General features: G+C 31.3%; 1 protein-coding gene across 1 annotated transcript; it reads right to left on the bottom strand.

The window, feature by feature from the left end:
• Positions 1-2836: 2836 nt before the first annotated feature.
• On the bottom strand, positions 2837-23406 carry glu (structural maintenance of chromosomes 4-like protein gluon). The gene is made up of 15 exons (XM_088045119.1): positions 23023-23406; positions 22787-22978; positions 22563-22739; positions 22402-22506; positions 22168-22355; positions 21979-22119; positions 21557-21929; positions 21145-21507; positions 20895-21097; positions 20662-20846; positions 16260-16492; positions 10159-10475; positions 9629-10109; positions 3428-3675; positions 2837-3378 (listed from the first exon to the last, which is right to left on the bottom strand). The coding sequence occupies exons 1-15, from the start codon at positions 23269-23271 to the stop codon at positions 2919-2921; spliced, it is 3915 nt and encodes a 1304-aa protein (XP_087901245.1). The 5' UTR covers positions 23272-23406; the 3' UTR covers positions 2837-2918.
• Positions 23407-23918: the final 512 nt, after the last annotated feature.

The following is a 23918-nucleotide window of genomic DNA, read 5'->3' as shown; positions in this document are numbered from 1 at the left end:
TCGACACTATTTTGCCGCTTTGTTTTCATAGTAAATATAACTATCTTGAAAATTATGTATAATGTTACTTACTTCAATGACGATTCAGTTACAGTTTTGTGTCCAAGTTTTTTATTTTTCGGTTTTAAACCACAAATAGAACAGTTTATTTCTCAAAACATACTTTTGGCGTTAACTTCAAATGTCAGGTGTTTATAAATGTTTCTAGCATCAAGGGTGGCTCTGGAATTCCTGTCGTGCACTACTTTGCCGCTTTGTTTTCATAGTGAATATAACTATCAGGAAATAGATATTTACATAACAAGTGCGGAAAGTGAGCAATTTCGCACGAGTGTAAATGTAGATGCACGAGGCGCCAGCCACACGAGTGCAAGAATAGTTATTTACAATACTAGTGCGCGAAGCTTATGTTCGTGCATTAGCGAGTGTTTTATTTACGCGAATGCACGAACAAGTTTCGCGCACGAGGATTGTATAACATTTTTTATACGAATATATTTTTAATTAAATTTTTTAGATTTTACTAAATTTTTAGACAGCATTGTCATGCGGTTGCCATGATTTGTAAGCTTTTTTTTACATGGTACTTCCAAGTCACTAAGAAGGCAAACAAAGGGGTAGACAAACTGCTCAAGTTTTTGTGTCCAGAAATAAAACGAGAAATGAAATCAAATAATTATTGGTAACTTAGCAACCATTTTTTACATTTGTAATTTTGTTATGAAATATTGAAATTCGTGTGCCCCAATGTCGAATAATTAAACCTCGTGTTATTTATTTGGTTCACCCTTTCAATATTAAGTTCCGTCTGACACTGGTGAAACACGTTGTCAAGGCATGATTGTCTTTTGTTTTGTTTTGCGGTCGACTAGCCCTACTCAACCGCGAAACACTGCTTCGCGCACTGAAAAGCGTGCGCAAAACATCGAAAAACAAGAGATGAGTATAAAAAGACACTTTCCGACGAGTTGTGTACACTATTTTTCCTACGACCTTCCATCATCAGGAAGAAACCATAAATCTTGACAATAGTTCATTTCTTATCTTTTCTAAATATCATTTTTTATGACCATGAGGTTTTATATGAATAAAAGTGACGTATTCCACATAGTTAGATGGTTGTTGTTTTCGTACATCAATTTCCGAAAGTAAAAGTCACTAGTGTGATATGAATATTTTCGCACAGACCTGTCAAAATTGTGTTGTCAGAAACGACCTAACCAATTCATTTTTACCATTATGCATGTTGTTTTACAGTGAATCGTCTAGATATTTAAGACAAAAATTCAAGAATTACATTTGTATTTGAAAATAACTGTCAATTTTGACAGGTCTGTGCGGATATATTCATATCACACTAGTGACTTTTACTTTCGGAAATTGACGTACGAAAACATCAACTTTCGGAGTCATTTAACCGTGTGGAAAATGCCACTTTCATATGGGGTCGTAGGAAAATTATTTATATATAATGTTATAGTATATTCGATGAGATTGGGAGATTTCGACAGTTGACATATAGGTTGGCAGCAAATTATGCCACAAAATACACTAAAAACACTAAATTTCTACGCGAAATGGGTTGACAGGGTTGTCAGTAACTGGGGTTATTTTGTTATTTTAAATTTCGCGCGTATGGTTCCTTTTTTTATTGCGTAGATTTAGTGACTTTTCTGTCATTCAAACTCTCACTGTACGAACTATACTTACGTCAAGGACGTTTCAGTTACGGTTTTGTGTCCAAATTTTTTATTTTCAGGTTTCAAACCACAACTAGAACAGTTTTCTTCTCAAAACTTACTTTGCTCCATGATTGAGGTTAACTACAAACGTCAGTTGAAAAATCTAAACCCACATTTGTAATGAGCGGCAAATTTCTTTGACATTTCATAGCCACCCTTGATGCTAGAAACATTTGTATCTATGCACAAGTAAATTTAAAAAGTAAACTTCGAAACTTTGAGTGATGAATTTGAAATTTCACGTTTTTAATTCGCCTTTTTGAACCTCAATCCACTAATAACCGAATAGCGTAGAATTGACGGTGGTTAGGGTGCAATATTCATTATATAATTATTTTTCGGCAATATTGAACATTGAACTACTGCACCATGAATGCGAACTGAAATGATGCAAATCTAGTGCAGCCAAAGCACATTTTGGACAATTAAAATGAATTTGTTTTACCGCGAAATGTTACCACATGATACGCCTTTTTTCTAACTTGAGCAAAATCGTATGGTGTAAGAAAACAAATGTCCAAAAAATGTCAACGCACCTTTGATTAATATTAATAAGAATAATTTTTTTATAATAATGAATTGTGACAGAAATACATATTATTTTAAAAGTAGACACTTATTTTCGAACAGATAAAAAGTTCAAATAATTCAATAATTTGGTAGAAATTTTACTTTTACGGTTTACTGTGTTGGATTTTTTATAATCAGGCCAAATTAATAACAATAACTGATCCAAAGCTTTTGTTTTTTTAATTTTTAATTTCTATACAATCCACTATACAGTGTCCCCTGATTGAGTTCACAAGAGAGAGAAAAAAACTTCCATTTTACAAAAAAATGACAACGGAATAACATTTTTGCTTAATTCAAAACAGATGAATCTGCAATTAAAATTTGAAAATTCTTAATTTATACTCCTAAAATCATTTTTTTCATATTTTTATTTAGTGAATTTTCTAATCGCAAGTACATAATAGTAGGCTGTGGATTCAAAATATCAAATAGTGCATTAAAGATTAAAGGAAAATTTACCCAATAATGGGTAAGTATTAAAAACTCGGATAAAAATGCAGTTGCATTAGATAAAAGTCGGATTATACATTAGAAAATTTTATATCAAATATTAAATACTAATAACATCAAATACATATCAAAAATCAATTACATGTTTATTATTTATACTGACACATCCATTGGTTCTTCATGCGAGTCACCTATGACGCTTCCATCGTCGCCATTTTGTTGAACATTTTCGACAGTTTCAACCACTTGATCCTCCGCATTATCCGCCGTTTTTTTTTCTTCTTCAGCTCGCTCACTGCACTTATCTGGCTCAATAGTGAGACACCTCGTACAGTTATAAATTTTATAAATCCCGATCAAATAATCGCACAATTCGAACATATTTGGCCGTAGCGAAATGATGATAAACTGAGCATTTTTAGTCCGTTCTTTAATGTAATGCCCCACAATCGAGACGTTTTTAAAATCCAAAGCGGCATCAATTTCGTCCATCACGTAAAGAGGCGACGGTTTGTAGTAATGCAGGGCGAAAACTAAAGCCAACGACGATAAGGTTTTCTCACCACCAGACAAATTAGAAATTGCTTTCCACGACTTCCTCGGGGGGCGAACGCTGTTAAAAACAATATTATAATAATGGCAATTAATCGAAAACTGCTTACTTTAATTGCACGCCTTCGGTGAAAGGATCAAAAGAATCCAAAATCTCAAAATCCGCGTCTCCGCCCAGCGTTATCATCTGATACATTTCCTTTAGTTTCACTCGAATTATATTGTAGCCAATCAAAAACTCGTTCTTTCTCTGATTTTTGACTTGGTCGTGCAAGTTTTTCATTTCGTTACGTTTCGCCGTGACGGCCTCCAATTCCTGCGCCTTTTCAGTGAAAAGCTTTTCCTCCGCTTTGTAATTCTGAAAAAACAATAGGGAAAATGCACATTTTTGAATTTTGACAAAAATCGATAGTTTTCATGTCGTATAATATGATGTCGCTAGTGGAAAAATTGCAAAAAAATCGTTTATAATTTTTTAAGCGTTGTTAAAAGTCCGAGCGAGATTGGAAAACATACCTAACAGCGAGGCTAGCTTTGTGACGTCACATCTCAGCTTGGCTCTTAGCAGAGCCGTGCGTTTGTATTGACGATTGCTGCTAAGCAATACGCTCTCTGGTGGCGATTCTTGAACTAAACCCCACATGCTTTATTGTGGGAAACGTGATGAAAAATTAATTAAAATAATTAAATTTCCTTTTGAAACAGTAAGATTTTGGCTTTTCTCACACGTTAAAACTATCAAAACAAACTTCAAGTTTGATTTTTTACGTGTTTTTTCCATTCGAATTTTGACAAGATCCCACAGTGTCATTTAACAGCTGATTTTTGACAGAATAATGTGGCGCGAAACCTTAGTGCAAAATGTCAATTACTCTAATTCGATTGCCGTCTTTATTATTGAAAATGGGGTCAAAACAGAGGTGTTTTGTATCAGAATGTAAAAGTGCTAGTATTAATGCACTCGAAAAAATATTTTTAGGCGACTTAAACTGAAAATGAAATTTTTAGGCCTTAAAAGCGGCCTAAAAGTGAGTCTTTTCTGGCCGCAAACATTTTCGGCCGATCTATGGTGGCGCCATCTATCCATAGTTTTGCATATTACGTCAAGATACCGATATTACCCTAAATTTTATAATTATTTGGGTAAAATCAAATCGACAAACTGCTGTAAAGTGCAACAAAGACGTGTTGAATTATTGAAAATGAACATGTCTAGCAGTGCTCCTGCAACAACATTAAAAAACACATTAAACCTAATTCATACAAATTGTGAAGCTACACGTGCTGAAACTGCAAATGCAAATAAGGAAAATATGAACTTTTCTGAAGGATTCATAAATATTTACAATTATTCAGTTGTTATAATTGATTAAATCTATAAGTCATAAATAAAAATTAATTAACTTGTAAATTTAATGATGTCGCCTAAAAAAATCTTGTGTGTAACACGGCTAAAAAGTGACATTTTGCCCTCGCCTTCTTTCTGGCCTCGGCTAGCGCCTCGGCCATTAAAAAAAGACTCGGCCAAAAAAGAACCACTTTTTGGCCTTGGTACACAAATAGCTATTATAACAGTTTCTTAAGACAATAAGAAGAAAAAAAAATGCTTTTCGGCCGCGAGATGTTCAATGGTTGATGTTTCTATAAAGTGTTATATTTTAAATTTATTGTGTTATTAATTAATTATGTTATTACCCATGATACATGCTGGTATTAACATTTTTTGATTGACTTTAACTCTAGTCCACATGCTACATACACTGACTTTATTTATTTAAGTGTTTTATACAAACTTAAAAACCATGAATTTTTTGTTTAAACTGAAGACTTTTGTTATATCCGAAACAACTGCCAATTGTACATTTTCTCAAAGACTTGAAGCGTTGCAGACCAGTGTCGAAGCCTTCAAAAAAGGTAAAAAGTGCAAAAAAAACGTAGTACAATGAAACCTATTGGAAAATGTTGAGAATATTACAAAAATAAAAAGAAAAATAAATTACGGTCGATTCGAGGTCGGGAAGTGGGAGAGGGTTGGTTTTTAAGGGTTAAAATCGGTTTATTTCGATTTCCGGCAAAACTACAAGTCTTATGGAAAAAAGTTAAATGGCAAAGTTGTAGGTAATAAAAAGATCTATAACTTTTGTATTTACACTTTTTTGTCATAACCTCAAAATTCACATGAAAAACTCAAAAAAACACGTTTTTGGTTTTTTATTTTTATCTTTTACAAAATTTTTTTTTTATGAAATTTGGTGAGAACGTACCTTTGTATATACCAAATACACAAGAATTTTTTGGATTTGAAAAATTCATTTTTTCTCCTTATTTTTATTTAATACCGAAAAAGCACCCTAATTTTCTTCTAGCTTTTTTAAAAAAGTTGGTGGGCTTTTTATTCGTTGAAATCTCTACTTTCTGATAGTGTAATAAAAAATATACGTCACTATGGAAAATATTTTCAAAAAATTTAAAGAACGAAAAAAACTCGAATCGAAAAATTATTTTTCTATCATTATGTACAATTTTGAGCTATTTATTAATATTAACACTGTAATTACTCATTTAGCGTATGATTCTAAGTTACATTGATTAACAAAATAATTTTCAATCAAAAGGTACTACTATAATTAACAAACAACTAAGTTAATAATGTGTATATTTGATAAAACATCTACAATTTGATTGCTCTGGCATTTAAATTAACAGAGTTACAGTTTTAACATATTTTTTCCAAAAGTTTGTAGTTTATTCCCAAAATAAAAAAAATCCAAAATTTAACATTTTTGATCTGTAATAGCATTTTTTTTCGCAGTTAATTGTATATTAATTACTGTACGTCTAAATTAGCAATCTCCTCAATTTTCATGTTTGTTAAAAATACAACCCTTAATACATATATAATTTAAACAGCTAACGGTTAAAAAAAAATTAAATTTGCCAAAATTAGTACGTTTTGCTGTAGAATTTTGAAATTTAGTAGACTTAGTAATTAAGTTCAAAGTAGTAATTTTGCCAAATTTGATTGCTTTGGCATTAAAATTGTTAGAGATGCAGCCCTTATTAGACAATTCTTTCAGATTTCGGTTCAATCAAAAAATTAAATTTTCCAAAATTAGTACCTTTTGCTGTATAATTTTGAAATTTGGCATATTTAGTAATTAAATCTGAAATAATAGCCTTGCTAAATTTCATTGTTTTGTCATTAAAATAGACCCATATATTTTTTCCAAAAGTTTTTGGTTCTTTTTCAAAATAAAAAATTCCAAAATTTGACTTTCTTGGTTTATATTTTAGCAATTTAGCACAGTTAATAAGTAAGTCTAAATTAGTAACTTCCTCAAATTTTATTGTTTGGCGTTAAAACTGACCGAGATAAAACCACTAATAAATAATTTTTAGTTTTTGGTCCATTCAAAAAAATTATAAAAAAATTTCAAATTCAGTATCTCTTGCTGCATAACTTTAAAGTTTCGTATGGTTAGTAACTAAGTCCAAATTAGTAACTTTGCCAAATTTGATTGCTTTGGCATTAAAATTGTTAGAGTTACAAGCATTAACATATTTTTTCAAAAATTTCTAGTTCCATCATCAATTTAAAAAATTTCGAAATGTGTTTCTTTTGATCGATAATTTTGTAATTTGGCACAATTAATAAATAAGTCTAGATTAAAAACCTCCCGAAATTTCATTGCTAGAATCGGAAAACGACGAAGGAATACCATCAAAGAGACAGAAATTATTGAACTAAATAAAAAATATTCCGAAGAACATTTATATAGTATGAGATTTTTTTATGAGAAAAATATAATAAAACTGTAATAAACCAGCTTTTTTACTGAAAAAAAAATTATAACATCCTCATTTTTTAGATAAAATTCCCTTTAAATCCTATCTTGAATATTTTTAACAACCTTTTTCCCATGTTTTATGGATTGAAAATTTTTTTGTTTATCAATGTAACATAGAATCATACGCTAAATAAGTAATTACAGTGTTAATATTAATAAATAGCTCAAAATTGTACATAATGATAGAAAATAATTTTTCGATTCGAGTTTTTTTCGTTTTTTAAATTTTTTGAAAATATTTTCCACAGTGACGTATATTTTTTATTACACTATCAGAAAGTAGAGATTTCAACAAATGAAAAGCCCACCAACTTTTTTTAAAAAGCTGATATTTTGACGCGTGAATTTTCGATTGAAAATTAGGGTGCTTTTTCGGTATTAAATAAAAATAAGAAGAAAAAATTAATTTTTCAAATCCAAAAAATTCTTGTGTAAATGGTATGTACAAAGGTAAGTTCTCACCAAATTTCATAAAAAAAAATTTTTTTGTAAAAGATACAAATAAAACCAAAAACGTGGTTTTTTGAGTTTTTCATGTGAATTTTGAGGTTATGAGAAAAAAGTGTAAATACAAAAGTTGTAGATCTTTTTATTACCTACAACTTTGCCATTTAACTTTTTTCCATAAGACTTGTAGTTTTGCCGGAAATCGAAATAAACCGATTTTAACCCTTAAAAACCAACCCTCTCCCACTTCCCGACCTCGAATCGACCGTAATTTATTTTTCTTTTTATTTTTGTAATATTCTCAACATTTTCCAATAGGTTTCATTCTACTACGATTTTTTTTGGTTTCAAAAATTATCGACCCTGGTCTATTGGGGGTAAAAAAAAATCCTTTGGTCTAACGAAAAAACTATTCGAAGAAATTTACCAATTCAGTTGCGACTTTTATTCTATACAGTAGTCTACAGTATGTCTCCGGATTGAATTTGCAAAAGGAAAAAAAAACTTTATTTTTAATTTTACGCATAAATCACGGAATAATAGTTTTTGCTTAAATTAAAATTCATCAGAATGTGTTTCTAAAATCGTAAAAAACAAAAACTAACAAAGAACTTTTTTATTTTTAATTTTGCAACAAATACCAAAAGAATAAAATTTATTCCTTAATTTAAACAAATTTTAAATATCTGATTAACCCACACCTTTTTTAGCACATAGTTGAATAATTCTAACTCGTGATTCAACTGTTTCGAATTTTATCGGATGCAACTGCATTTATTATTCGAGTTTTAAATACTTACTTGAGTAAATTTTCCTTTAATCTTTAATGCATTATTTGATATTTTGAATTCACAGCCTACTATTATGTACTTACGATTAGAAAATTCAATTAATAAAAATATAAAAAAATTGATTTTAAGAGTACAAACTAATAATTTTGAAATTTTAATTGCAGATTTATCTGTTTTGAATTAAGCAAAAATGTTATTCCGTTGTCATTTTTTGTAAAATGTAAAATAACTATTTTTTTCTCTCTTGTGAACTCAATCCGGGGACATACTGTATAGTGGATTGTATAGAAATAAAAAATTAAAAAAACAACAAAAGCTTTGGATCAGTTATTGTTATAAATTTGGTCTGATTTTAAAAAATCTAATACAGTAAACCACCTATTTAATTTCTACCAAATTATTGAATTATAAATTTTCTTGCGAATACGGAGAGCGCATTCTTCATATGAATCATTTCCGAATATAGAAAAAAATAGATGGTTATTATATCGTACATAAATAAAATTCAATCAAATCAGAATGGATCAAAATGTAAAAACCATATTTTTTCTGCAAAGGTGTCATGAGAGAGAAAAAAATAATAAATCTGACTGTGTATTCGTAGAAATTATCGTTAAATGCGGAAAATGCGATAAATGCGCCCGCCGACCGAGAATGATGCAAAGCAAAAATGTGAATAAACGTGTGAAAGTATACCGGTTGAATAAGAAACATCAACATAATAATTATAATTGTTTTTCTCTTGGATAATAAAAATCCAACCATTGATTGTAAACTAACATATCAAGTTAAAGAAAGATGTAGTAACCGCGGCACTTTCACTATAAAGTTAGGATTTCTTGATAAAAAATCCCATATCATTCGCACATCTACGTGTCTCAAATTTTGTAATCCCGTTTCCATTGTGTATAAATTCTTTTGCAAAAACAACCAAAAATTGCAACGCTGGTGTTAAACAAATATTCTGCATACGGAATTCTATCAGTAGGCTGAGCGTGCAGCTGAGATGTGACGTCAAACCAATGAAAAAGTGTTTTAGCTCCCGCCTGAATATTTAAATTTCTTTAGCCAATTTTGGCAAAACCGTCATGTATTTTTCAAAAATTTTTGCACCACTGAGTTATTTGAACAATATTCTACAAAATTTGGTACAAAAACATATAGGTTACATTTTTTGCATTCCCCCTATTCTCAAATACTTATAATTAAACTTGTTTAAACTGACTTGAATAACGTTGAGGTTGGGTTTCGAGTTCTTTATAGAATCTTGCGCCGCTTGCATCTCCAACTCCATAACTTCCGGATTCTTCGCCTGCAACTCCTCAGTTGAAAACTTCACTAACTCACACGAATCGCCGTCAATTTGGTGCAACTTTAGTTGGGCTAATTTCGCCGTGCGTTGGTGACATTCCGCGTTACACCGGCCGACTTTCTCGTTGATATTCTTAAAGGTTTGCTCCACGTCGACTTGGCGCAACAACAGTTTCTTCTCTTCGGCAGTGAGCTTTTCGACCTCCTCTTTTAAACCGGAAAAGTCTTCTTTGCCCTCTTCCAGCTGCTGAGTGATTTCTTCTATACACTTAAGAAGTTTGTTTGCGTCTTCTTCTATAGTTTCGCGTTCTGTTTTCATCTCGCTCAATCTGTTTCCAAGGTCATCAATGTTCTTCTCTAACGTTGCGATCTTTTGCGTGCACTTTTTACAATTCCTTCGGAAAAAAACAGTTAAAATTGAAATATTGTCGTGTCATTTCTTACCGTTCAGAAGTGGTAATCGCCACTTTCATGCGTGTGATCTCCGATTTGCACTTTTCGATCTTTTTCTTCAGTTCATTCAAGTCTCTATCGATAGTTTTCACCTTTCCGCTGGTTTTCTCTTTGATTGTTTCAGTGAGTTTGTCGACGTCGACTTGAAGTTCTCTTGCCACATCGGACGCGTCATCGAATTTCGCCTTTTTTGATTGAACAATCGCTGTTAACTTTGCGATTTGGGTTTGATCGGACTTTGTCGATTTTGCGATGTTTTCTTGTTTTCGCAGCTCCTCTTGTAGCGTCGGTTGTTGGGCTTTCAATGACTAAATTAAAAAAAAAAAATTAAAAATCGTTATTTTTGATAGTAACGTGTAGTTTTGTCGACATAACCGTTTTCCTGGGATTTTGATGAAACTTTGCGAAAGTTTAGAATGGAGGTACACTAGCAACTCCCCAAAATTATAAGTCGATCTACCGTACAGTTTTCGAGAAAATCGAAGTCAAAGTGTCATAAAAATACATGTAAAAAGTTTTTTTTTTATCTTCCCCTAGAAAATAAAAAATTACGCACTGTTTCTGTTAAAAACGTTTCTTTTAAAAGGCCATTTTGTATAATCAAATTGTCAATTAGGCAGCTAACCTAAAGTCCAGCTCATTGCTATCAGTCCACTCTCTAGTGTAAATTTTTGGGTGTAAATCTGGCTTTCAATTCCTTAGGGAGAAAATTAGGGGAAAATTGAATGTAGCGATTTTTGAGGTTAACACGTTGTCAAAGTTGAGTGTATTAATCGATAACTAATTAAAAATTTGTTGCAAAAGAATGATTTTAATAGAGATTTAACTAGTTTTGGCAATGCTGTGAAAGACGATTAGCTTCTAAAGTCCGTTTTTTAAAAAAAAAAACGGACTTTATGCAACCTCCCACTCTGAAGGATTAACAAACCGTGTCGGTCCATTTAAATACCATTGAAAGAGTTGTTTAGATGCAGTATTTAATAATTTTTTGTATTGTAGTTGGGTTGCAAGTTCTTAAAATGTTTAAAATGTTTAATTTCAGCCAGAATACAGACAAAATTTTGATAAAATCGTAAATTTATTTTTTAGGGACATTTATATGCAACTTGCAACTTTTGCAAAATCCATGACGATACTAAATACAGCAGATATGGCAAACTCAATCTATTAGTAATTTTTAAATATAACTATTTTCTTGTAATTTACTTCGCGAATATCTCTAAAAGTTAGGTATTATTCTAAGAGAAGTTGCTTAGAACCCAATTTCAAATTTCCAATTTTTAATCTATCGCATTGTATAATAAGAATTGGCAAACCAAAATCTTGAAATTTTGAGTTTTCATTAAGTGTAATTTTATGCGAACTAAAAAATAAACAAAATCATTTATTTAGCAGAAATAAAGAAAATAATATTTAATTATCAATAACACTATGTAACAATAAAAATAATTAAATTATTTTTTCATATTTATCGTTGGTTTGGTCGAAATGTCGATATATTAAGAAAAAAAAGGAAAAGAACAAAAATTGTTTTTTATTTTAATACTTTATTGTATTTTTAACGCTTTTGTATTATATTATGAATATAATTGTTAATTTTCCAAAGCGAGAAACAAATGATATTTATATTCTTTAAAAGAAAACCAAATTGCAACTATATTAACAAAAAAATCAGACAAATATGACTTTTTCAAATTTTGTTACACAGTGTAATTAATGTTCAAATTTAAAGATTAATATTAAAAAATCAAAATAAGATTTTTAAGTTGAAATTTTGTAAGGAATGTAGTTCACTTTATTTTGTTCACTTGTGGACAATCTATCATTTTCAAATTCTTTCTTCTAAAATTTAAGAAGATAAAAGCGTATTCATTCAAAGTACAAAGCACTGTATTATTTTTTTCGTCTAATCTGTAGATATTTTAATTTTATTTTAATTTTCATCGTCAAGCAAAGGCCTGTAACTTTTTTTTGCGATTTTTAAAATATCAAATTTAATTAATTAATTATTAATTACGCCAAAAGTTTCCTACAATAAACAATTACTACCAATGGCAGTATAGATAATACATATTAAAAGGTTTCAACCCAACCATAGTAAAAACACAGTCAAAAATAATTAAATGCTGCATCTAAACAACGCTTTCAATGGTATTTAATTCGGTTTGTTGATCCTCCAGAGTGGGAGGTTGCATACTTTACAGGCGGCCCGCACTCTATTGAAAACTGGCATAAACATAACCTCACCTTGTGTGAAACGTCAAGTATGGATTGACATCCAGTGCTACCAACATATTATTGAAAGTTACAGTCTCTTAAGGTAACCGTTTTCCTAGGATTTTGATAAAACTTCGTAAAAGTTTAGAATAGAGGTACACTAGCAACTCCCCAAAATTATAAGTCGTCTACCGTACAGTTTTCGAGAAAATCGAAGTCAAAGTGTCATAAAAATACATGTAAAAAGTTAGTTTTTGCCGTTAAAATTTTAACGCGTCCTTGGAATTTCATAAAAATCTCCCACAATATTGTCTAGATGTTAAGAAGACACTCAGCATTTGCAAAATAAATTTTTACCCTAAAGTTTTTTCTTAAAATAATAAAGAAATCCGAAAGTGTCACTTCAACAGCGTACATAGGTCAATGTGGCAACGTTGCCTGGTTGTCGCAAACGTCTCTATCGCATTTTTCGGAAAATTTTCACGATCCTTTGTCAATAACCGAGTTTTTTAACTCTTTTTTTCTGCAAATTTTCGTTTCTGCCACCTGCCTTTAAACGTAACTAGTTCAGACATCCTAGCAATTAAAAAACAAATCTAATCTAGAAATGTAATTTGTAGGTTATGTTGCCAGCTCGCAGCGTTGCCAATACTACCACTGTCATGAAAGGTCTGAAGTTAGCAACATTCAAAAAGTGTTAATGTTGTTGTTGTTGTTTCCCTTTAAAATTTTCTTAGTCTGCTTTTTTTGGATTAATTTTAGTTTGTTATGTGAAAATGAAATTTTCTACAATTTTTAATCTTACTAGACTACATAAAGATTCTTTTAAATTCTCTTTTTAATTCTTTTAGGATTTTTAATATTTACCTTAAATTCATAAAATTCAGCTCAAATCCTTGGATGTTTGAACTTTCTAAACTGTGCATAAGTTCTCACTGATTTTTTTTTTATTCTCTAGATCTAGATTTTCTTTGCTTTGTCTAAACTCTATCTAATTTTCTGTAGATTTTTCTTATGTTTTATATTCTTCCTAATTAAACTATCTTTAAATTTTCTGTATTTTTGATTTTCTATAAATTTTATCTTTAATCTCAATTAAATACTTAACATCATATTAAAGTGACATGTGATCATTTTTCTTCCAATCAAACGTCAACAATCGTCAAATTAATTGCGTGCTTGAATTAATTTCAATTAAATTATTGTGTAAACCGGCCCTAGATTTTCTCTTAATTTTCAAGATTTTCTTAGGACTCTGACTAAATCCTCTTTAGATCTCCTATATTCTCCTCACATTCTCTCTAGTTTCTGTGTATTTTTCATGTTTTAGATGTTTTGTTTTATATTTTTCTTTACTGGGTTTTGCGGACTCAATTAAAGTACTAATAGTACTCCTGTGTAAATTTTCAAAAATTTTTGGGTGTAAATCAGGCTTTCAAATCTTTAGGGAGAAAATTGAATGAATGTAGCGATTTTTGAGGTTAACACGTTGTCAAAGTTGAGTGTATTAATCAATAATTAATTAAACATTTGGTGCTACAGGAAGTTTTTATTTAATAGAGATTTAACAAGTTTTGGCAATGTTGTGCAGGACGATTAGCTTCTACGCATGCCACAGTTGCCTCAAGGTCAAACACTCTTAGTGCCAATTGTTACCGATAAAAATCCCTAGGGGCTGCTGTCAACTTATATAGTTCGTACAGTGAGAGATTAAATGACAGAAAAGTCACTAAATCTACGCGATAAAAAGTGTACCATACGCGCGAAATTTAAAATGACAAAAGAATCCCACTTACTGTCAACCTAGTTTGCGTAGGAATTTAGTGTTTTTAGTGTATTTTGTTGCATAATATACTGCCAACCTATATGTCAACTGTCAAAATCTCCTAATCTCTCACCGGATATGCTATACTATATTTCAGAATGATTGACATCTCCTCAGTGTGCCTTGGAAATTCAAATTTATGTTGGCAGAATCTTCTAATATAAGCGTATTTAGTGTTTTAGATTTATATTTATCCCTATGTGTATGTAATGTGTGTCACGTCAACTTAGAATCTGATTCATCATTCATCCATTAGCCTAAAAAAGTAATTTACTTCATAACCTCAAAATGTTACATTGACAGTTTTAGAACCAAAATGCTAAAAGTCGTTCACATTGTTAGAGGCGTTTTACACAGACATGGCCTACCGAGATGTCAATAATTCTGAAATATAGTATAGAAATGTAATTTGAAGGTTATGTTTGACAGCTCGCAGCGTTGCCAATACTACAACTGTCATGAAAGGTCTGAAGTTAGCAACATTCAAAAAGTATCCGCAACAAACTTCAGCTCAATTTGTCTCGACCTTAATAAAATTAAAATTAAACCCACATTCTTGACACCTTAAAAATAAATTTTTAAAAACTGTCGTCTGGGGTCTATAATTTTCTAATTTGGCGGAGGTGGTAAGCGTGTTCAAACTAGTAAAATTCCTAAATTTCAATGCCACAGCGTAAAAACTGTCAGAATTACAAATTTTTATTAAGTAAAAGTGAGAATTTTAGTTCGTTTGCAAAATAAAATTTTTTAAAAACTGTCTCCTCTGGTCTACAACTTTATAATTTGGAGGACGTGATGAACAAGTTTAAGCTAGTAAAATCCCCAAATTTCATTGCTACGGCGTAAAAATTACCAGAATTACAATTGTTTTTTTTAATAAAAATGATAATTTTAGTTCTTTTGCCAACTAAAAATTTATAAAAATTAATTTAGTTGGGAGGTGATAAATAAGCTCAAACTAATAAAATCCTCAAATTTCATTGCTACAGCGACAAATCTACCAGAATTACAAATTTTTATTTAAAAAAAAAATGAGAATTTTAGTTCCTGTGTTTCTAAAAACTTTCTTTTGTGGTCCACAACTTTCTAATTTGAGGGAGGTGATAAACAGATTTAAACTAGTAAAAATTCCCAAATTTCATTGTCACTGCGTAAAAATTACGAGAATTATAATTTTTTTTTGAATAAAAATGATAATTTTAGTTCTTTTGCAAACTAAAAATTTCTAAAAACTGTCTCTTCTGTTCTGCAACTTTTTAATTTTGCGGAGGTAATAAACGGGCTTAAAGTAGTAAAATCCCAAATTTCATAGCAAAAAAATAATTAGAATTACGAATTTTTATTGAAAAAAAAAGTGGGAATTTTAGTTTGTTTCCAAACGAAAAATTTCTAAAAATTGTCTCCTTTGCTCTACAATTTTCTAATTTGGAAGAGGTGATAAACAATTTTAAACTAGTAAAATCCCTAAATTTCATTGCTACACCGTGAAAATTTACAGATTTACAAATTTTTATTTAGAAAAAAGTGGGAATTTTAGATCGTTTGCAAAATAAACATTTCTAAAATCTGTCTTTTCTGCTCTAATTTGGCGGAAGTAATAAACGTGCTTAAAGTAGTAAAATCCCTAAATTTCATTGCTGTAGCGTAATAATTATTAAAATTACAAATTTTTATTTAAAATATAAATTAATTTAAATTTTTACCGTAGTTTTTTCTTAAAATAAGAATAAAATCCGAAAGTGACACTTCAACAGCCTACATAGGTCAATGTGGCAATGTTGCCTGGTTGTCGCAAACGTATTTTGCAAATTAGAAATAAGTTTCTTTCTCAACTTGGTAATCTGCACTAGTTGCCCTCTAATAAACATCTTTTCTAACTATTTCAGACATCCTAGCGATTAACAAACAGAAATGTAATCTGAAAATGTAATTTGTAGGTTATGTTGGCAGCTCGCAGCGTTGCCAATACTACAACTGTCATGAAAGGTGTCAAGTTAGCAACATTCAAAAAGTATCCGCAACAAACTTCATACTACCTTAAGTGACAAACCTGTAAATCTTGCGAAAATTTTTCCAAATTCGACTTCATTGAGTTCAATTCGGGCTCTAGGGTGTTAATTTGACTCTGTAGAGACGCCTGTTTTTGGGTTAGTTGTTTGATTTGCTCAGTCTGTCGTTGTAAATTAGTTTCCATTCTTTGTAGTTCTTGGGGGTTCATGGTTGATGCGACGACGGACTGACCCATGCGGCCCCGAATGGCTCTGCCTCCGCCACTCATGGTACCTACAAATTCACGTATTTAGAAAATATTTTTTCTACGACCGTTTAATAATATTTCCATTATTTCAACTTTTTCGATTAATTCGAATTAATTAATTTCAAGCATGTGAATAATGAATTCATATGGGGATTTTTATTTTTATTTATTTGCTTTTTAATTGTTGCTATGACAATTTGCATTATTTCAAATCGTCCGCGCTTATGCTAACCTATCACAGAAAAGAAGCAGCGTTACCATGGTGACAGTTGTTGATTCTCGTGATCTGATGCTGTTTACAATTTCACGTTCTAAATATAATAATTGCAGTGAACTACAGTGGGTTTTATATTAAAAAATGGATAGTGATGATAGTGATTTGGAAAATTCTACTCCTCCAGAGATAACTAAAGCAGCAAAAGCAACAACGGCCGCTTTACTGCCACCTAAATCGGTGAAACTTTATGAGACTACATAAAAATCTTTCATGGACTGGCGTAAGGAGAAAAAAGCAAATTTTCGCTTATTTTGGAGAATTAGCTCATAAGTATAAATCTTCAACACTTTGGACTCAATATTCCATGTTAAGAAGCACTCGACAAATTCATCATAATACAGGGTGATTTTTAAAAAAAAATTATTTATGAACCAATTTCAAAAATTTAAAAAACAAATTAAATGGTTTTTAATTTACTATAAACTGATGATTTTAGAATTTTTCTAAATGTCTTAATATCTTTTGAGCGAGATTCAACTTTATTTTAAATTGGCACCTCAGCTATTCCTTATGTCACGGGTGTGACAAAATGACAACATTTTTTAAATTTATTTACGACTAAGAGCTTTTTCAAGCAGAAGTACACTGTTATCAGGTACGTTAAAGTGCTGCAAATTATCTAAATAAAATTTGTTAAGTTACGATTGCAGATCATAGAGCAGCAAATTAATTTGTGGTGTCACGGGTACAAATTAAATTTATTGTTAATAATAATAATAGAAGTTGTTAAAACCAACTGTGTGTACATATTTAAGCTTTAAATCATCAAATTTGTAAAGTCCGATCTAACAATTGTCACACCCGTGACATTTATTTTCAGTATTTCTCTAATATATTATTTAACTTTAATTAGTGCAAAAACTGCATTATCAATTTGTTACTTTGTATACAAATTATCAATTTTTAACTCCACAGATTTCAACCAGTTTTGCCAACTTTTGTTAAAATATTGTCACGGGTGTGACAAATTTTCTTAACAAAGTTTTAATTCAAAAACAAATTATGAAATTACTTTTTTATGTATTCAGTATCTGATGTGTTAAGTAAATAGTCCAAACTGATTTGTCCACTAATTTTAAATTCTTGGAATATATATTTTGAGTGAAAAAAAAATAAGTGAAGTTAAGCGAAAAATTTAATTAAAATAGATGAACGAGAGTGTAGTTAAAAGAAGGTGGTTATTTAAAGTATCAAGAAGCAAACAATTCAACCATTCATGGTTTTGGTTAATTTAAGATTGATATATTTGATTTTTAACAAAAAATGGAACTGCTGACCTATATTTTTTTTTTTCATAATTTAGAGGATATTAATTTTCTTGATTCAAAAATGTGCAATATGGTGGTCTATTTTTACAAAAAATATTTTTAGAAAAATCAAAAATTAAAAATTTAGGCAATAAGTTAATAAAAACTAGGTGCGTGCTGTCAAATAACACAATACCGTTATTTTAATGTCAAAAATCAGCAAATAACAGAAAGGATTGGGAATCTTTTTTGAAATTATTGATAACAAAAGACCATAATAATTACAAATGAGAACAAACATCTACCTTATTTAATTAAAATCCTCTTTTCATTGAACAATTGACACCATGCATCTAGATTTTACTAACTTTTATTGCCGATTTTTTTTCAATTTTGATATTTTTTTTTAATATTTTTTTGTAAAAGTAGAACATATTACACATTTCTGAATCAAGAAAATCATCATAAATAATCATAAATAAAAATTCTACAACGCCTGCCGTTTTTTAAAAATCACCCTGTATAAAATTGGAAAATTACGGAAAACGAAGAGCATTTCTCAAACGCAAATCGGACAAATGACAAAATGTATTTGGCAACCAAGGTACAGTTTGTAAAACCTGCGTGACTAAAAATGTTACTAATGTTTTTTTTACTTAGGTGGCAATGAGATGAAAGAAATGAATATTGAACACAAAAAACAAGATAGTTTGCAAATTTACAATCACAAGTGATTTTATGAAATAATCAAGAAATACATTGCCCTACGCCCTCCTGATGTTGCATGCCGTTCTTTTTTTCTCAATTATCAAAATGGTCGTTGCATAAGTCAAAGAATTGGAATTAATAAGTTTGCTTCGATGGGGAGACAAATTGCCACATTTTTGGATCTTTCTAACCCTGAATTGTATACTGGACGTTCATTTAGGAGATCTCCAGCAACTTTACTTGTGGACGCAGGTGGCGACACCACTGCCTTGAAGAGACACGGAGGGTGGGGGTCAAAAAATTGTTCAGTCGATACAAAATAACTCCATTATCAAGACATCGAAAGGGAATTTAACGATGGACATCACCACACCATCTCTAACTGTTCGAATTTACAATAAATAAACAGGGTTAAAATTAAAATGTTCGTTTGTAAAAATTGAATTTCACCACTTGGTCGTAGAAAAAGTATAGTATTATATTCGCAATTATGGTCATTATTGCTCATACAGGCAGGCGTTCTAGAACTTTTATTTATGAACCGATTTCAAAAATTTTAAAAACAAATTAAATGGTTTTTAATTTACTATTAACTGATGATTTTAGAATTTTTCTAAATATCTTTTGGGCGATATTCAACTTTCTTATTTTAAATTGGCACCCATATTTTTTTTTCATAATTTTCTTGATTCAGAAATGTGTAATATGTTCTACGTTTACAAAAAAAATTAAAAAAAAAATATCAAAAATGAAAAAAAATATAAAAAAATCGAACTAATCAACATTTGCATAGTTTTTTTATTAGTCGATTATCTTAGCAGTTTTAACGCCAAAAGAATGAAAATTAGAAATGAAACTACTTTTAAGGTCACGAGAATGCAATTTCGCAGTTTTACTACCTTTGACACCTTTATTGCCTGTAGCAAAGTACAAAATTGTAAAGCAAAAAGAAAGAACTTAAAAAATATTTACTTTAAGGATGAAGCCAAAATTCAAAAATTTGCAAGTAATTGCTTAGGGCTGATAATCATTATGCTAGAACAATGAAATTTAAAACTGTTTTTACTTTCAAACTTCACCAATGTACAATGTTTTACACCAAGAAAGAGATTTTAGAAAAGTATTTTTAAAGCTATCAATTAAAATTTCCATAGTTTTCTGTACAATTCGACCAAATTATTGATTTTAAAACCGCGAGCATGATATTTCGTTCTTTTGCTAATTATTCTGACACGTTTATTGATAATTTTCAAAATTTTTGAGAAAAAAGAATTTTTTTTTTAAATATTTACTTTAAGGGCAAAAGCAAAATTCAAAAATTTCTATTTATTTGCTTAGTTCTGTTAACTTTAATTATCAATTATCAAAAATTATCAAAAATGCAAAAATTTAGGCAATAAAAGTTAATAAAATCTAGGTGCGTCCTGTCAAATGATACAATACCGTTATTGTAATGTCAAAAAGCAGCAAATAACAGAAAGGATTGGCAATCTTTTTTGAAATTATTGATAACAAAAGACAATAATAATTACAAATGAGAAAAACATTATCTAATTTAATTAAAATACTGTTAAAACGCCATCCCGTTTTTTCATTGCACAATTGACACCATGCACCTAGGTTTTATTAACTTTTATTGTCTATTTTTTTTCAATTTTGATAATTTTTTTAAAAATATTTTTTTGTAAAAGTAGAACACCTTTCTGAATCAAGAAAATTAATATCTTCCAAATTATGCAAAAAAATATAGGTGCCAATTTAAAATAAGAAAGTTGAATATCGCCCAAACGATACTAAGACATTTAGAAAAATTCTAAAATCATCAGTTTATAGCAAATTAAAAATCATCTAAATTGTTTTTTAATTTTTGAAATCGGTTCATAAATAAAAATTCTACAACGCCAGCCGTTTTTTAAAAATCACCCCCTATAATAATACACTATTGATTGGAGAGAATTTTTACCCGAAACTTCGATCAAATCTCCTTTTAGCGTGACCACTCTGTACCGTTGCGCCCCGTATGCAATCCTAGTGCCTTGATCCAAATCATCAGCAACCAAAGTGTCTCTCAACGCATAATAAAATGCAGTTCGGACCGCCTCGTCTTGGATTTGAATAAGATCGAAGAGCCGATGCACATTTTCAGGTCTAAAAAATCAAATCGATAAGTAATTTCGACAAGTTACCACAACCAACGTTTGAATTCGACTTGTCGCCGACCGCCTGAAATGCTCCTGTTGGTCCAGCGCGATAAAAGTCGTCCTGCCGATTCCATGCCGTTTCAAATACTCGATACACCATTGCGCGGTATCAACAGTATCGACGACAATGTTGTCCAAAGGCCCGCAAGCCGTCGAGACGGCCACATCGTATTTTTGATCGATTCCCCCCAAATCACCCTAGAATTTCAAAATAAATGCCAAATTTGACCATCGCGGCTAATTACCAGTCGGCCATAGAGCCCCGGGCATTTTCCTTCGCGTTTTTGTTGCATTAGACAGTCCAGAACTTTTCCACGCGACTTTGTCATCTGCATGGACGATCGTGACTCTTCTAATTGCATTTTCACCTGGTGGATCTGACGGGAAAGTTGCGCCTGTTCGTGACAAACAACTTCGAGTTCTTTTTTGGCGGTGCTCAGGGATTTTTCCGTTGGAGGAATTTTTCGTTTTAGTTCTGAGAGTTGTTGGGTTCGTTGTTTTATAGTTTCATTGCAAGTGGTCACAGTGTCTTGGAGTTTTTTCAGCTTGTTTGCTTCCGTTTCTTCTTGGCTGCGTGCTACTTTTAACTCACATTCGGCTAAATTGTACTGGAATGAGATAATTTAAAATTGAGGCGTGGAGATGATAAAAACGTACCGCTGATTTTGTCTCGTCGACGGTTTTCTTTAGTTTTCCCAGTTTTACTTCAAGTTTTTCTTTCTCCGCTTGTAAATCTTTAGTTTCGTCTTTTATACTCGCCAATAATTTCATCTTGTCTTGTTCTAGTTTCTCCTGCTTTGTGGTCATTTCTACTTCCTTTGCCTCATATTCGCCAATATCCTGTCGATTTTTCTCAGGTACATTTTCTAATTGAATCAACTTCTGTTTTTCTTCTTCAAGCTGCGATTTGAGTTTTTTTCGATTATTATTAGACTGAACCATTTCAGCTTGTAATTGTACGTGTTTTTTGTCAGTGGCATTGTAAGCTTCCTTCAATTTATCCCTTTTACGTTGCAATTTATCGTATTTTCTAAAAAAAATCATCAAGGCACTGAACTAACAGTGATGCAATAACAAACCCCGACTCTTGTTTCAACAAATTTTCTTGCTCCAGTTTTTTATTCGCGAGTTCTTTTAAGCTGGCTTTGATATTGTTTCTACTCTCTGTAATTTTGTCTTGATCTTCCTTAACTTCTTTGAACTTCTCTTCTAATAGGAAGCTAAAAACAACAACTTAATAAGAGATAATGTAAAGTAAATGAATTTACATCTCTTTTTGATACAAAAAGTTCCTGCACAAAGTGATTTTGTTTTCTGTACGCAAGAAATCAATAGCTTCTTCCATTGGTGCTCGAAGTTCATCTAGTTTCTTCTGTACCAAGTTAAGTCTGTTCAGTTTTTCCGTTCGAACGGCCGACAGATATTCAATTCTTTCCGTCAATTCAAACAGAGGTTTCTAAAACGGATCCTACAGTAAAAAACGACAAAATCATGAAATTTACTTTATATTGTGTCGTTCCAATGATGTCTTCAAGATATTCCAACATTCCCGTCTCGTTCTCATTGGCCCCTTTGCATTTCATGGTGGCAATTTCTTCCACTTCTCCCTAAAAACAGTAGTAAAACAGTAAAGTGTGGGGGCTAATTGAGTATAAAAACCGACTTGTAAAATCAGGAATCTGTTGTGGTCCAAGTCAATTCCAAGCCCTCTTAACAATTTCGCAACTTCCTTAAATAGCACCCGCCGCCCGTTGAGTTCATAATACGACGAGTTGTCTTTGTTTGCAGTCCTAGAAACCACGAACTCGCTTCCAGGGACAATTTCAAAATCATTTCCTGGCTAAAATTGACAAATTAACAATGAATCCAACGCATTTAGCAATTTACCTTGTCCACAATTTGGCAGAAGTGCACCGCAACACTGCAAGATTGAACATTTCTGTACTTTTCAGAATTATGCAGTAAAACTGACAATTTTTTGCAACGAATTCGAGTCGCTCTATAACCAAACACAAACAGCATTGAATCGATTACATTGCTTTTGCCACTGCCGTTGGGTCCCACGATGGCGTTGAAACACTAAAAATGCTCTTAAAAAGTGAGGTTAAGACAACATAACCTACCTTTGAAAACGGCCCCAAAACTGTCTCTTTTGCGTAACTCTTGAAGAAATTGTTGGTAATCTTCGTTATCATGAGTCGGGTGGTGGTGGCGGCGGCTTCATGTCGCTTAATAGGGGGCGGGATGTAAATACCGTCAACATAGGAGCCTTCTTCATCAGACCAATGCAACTCTTCATCAGGATCTGTTGGTGCTGGTGGATCTGGGTCAGAAACAGTTTCGATGGTTCGTTTTCTTTTGGTTGCTGACATTATTCAATCACTTTCTTCAAATGGCATTAATTGGAAGAATTTGTTGTGAAAAATTTGAAGTTCGGGCATCTGTAACGGTTTTCAACTGTCGGTGTGCGCCGGCGTCTGCGCCTTTGATTGGTTGAGTGTTCGTTGCGCCATCTACTAGAATTTTGTAGAAACTGTAGCTGTCAAATGTCATTTGTCATTTTTTATAGTGATTCGAATTCGAATTTACACTTTTGAAGGGGGAAAGTCTCACCTACCGTGTCAACTTCATTTCTTTAAATTGGGGTAAACACCCCCAAAATTTATTTTCCTCATTTATCTTCTAAATCATTCAGGTGGATGTCATTGGAAGTGTATACAGGGTGAACCCGAATAAAGTGCAAAGATTTTTAACCCCAATATCAGACACCGCTGTTGAAGCACTGAATGGAACTGAATTTTAACGCTGTTTCTCAAAGACTGCAAAAACCGTTCGAACAAAAAACGTTTACGTTCGCTAATATCTATCATACTTGTGTAACTTTTACTTAATTACTAGTTTAAAAACAACATTATAACTTTAGGTTCATCATATCATAACACTTCTGATGGAACCACTAGCAAAGAATAAAAAAAGTTAACTCAAAATAATCGAAATTCGAATAATTTGGCACTGCAAA

This window comes from Gnatocerus cornutus, chromosome 9, assembly GCF_029298725.1.
Source record: "Gnatocerus cornutus isolate USDA-ARS CGAHR chromosome 9, icGnaCorn1.1, whole genome shotgun sequence".
Taxonomy (NCBI): domain Eukaryota; kingdom Metazoa; phylum Arthropoda; class Insecta; order Coleoptera; family Tenebrionidae; genus Gnatocerus; species Gnatocerus cornutus.
Note: the sequence above shows the minus strand (reverse complement) of the source record. Positions and strands in the feature narration are given on the sequence as shown.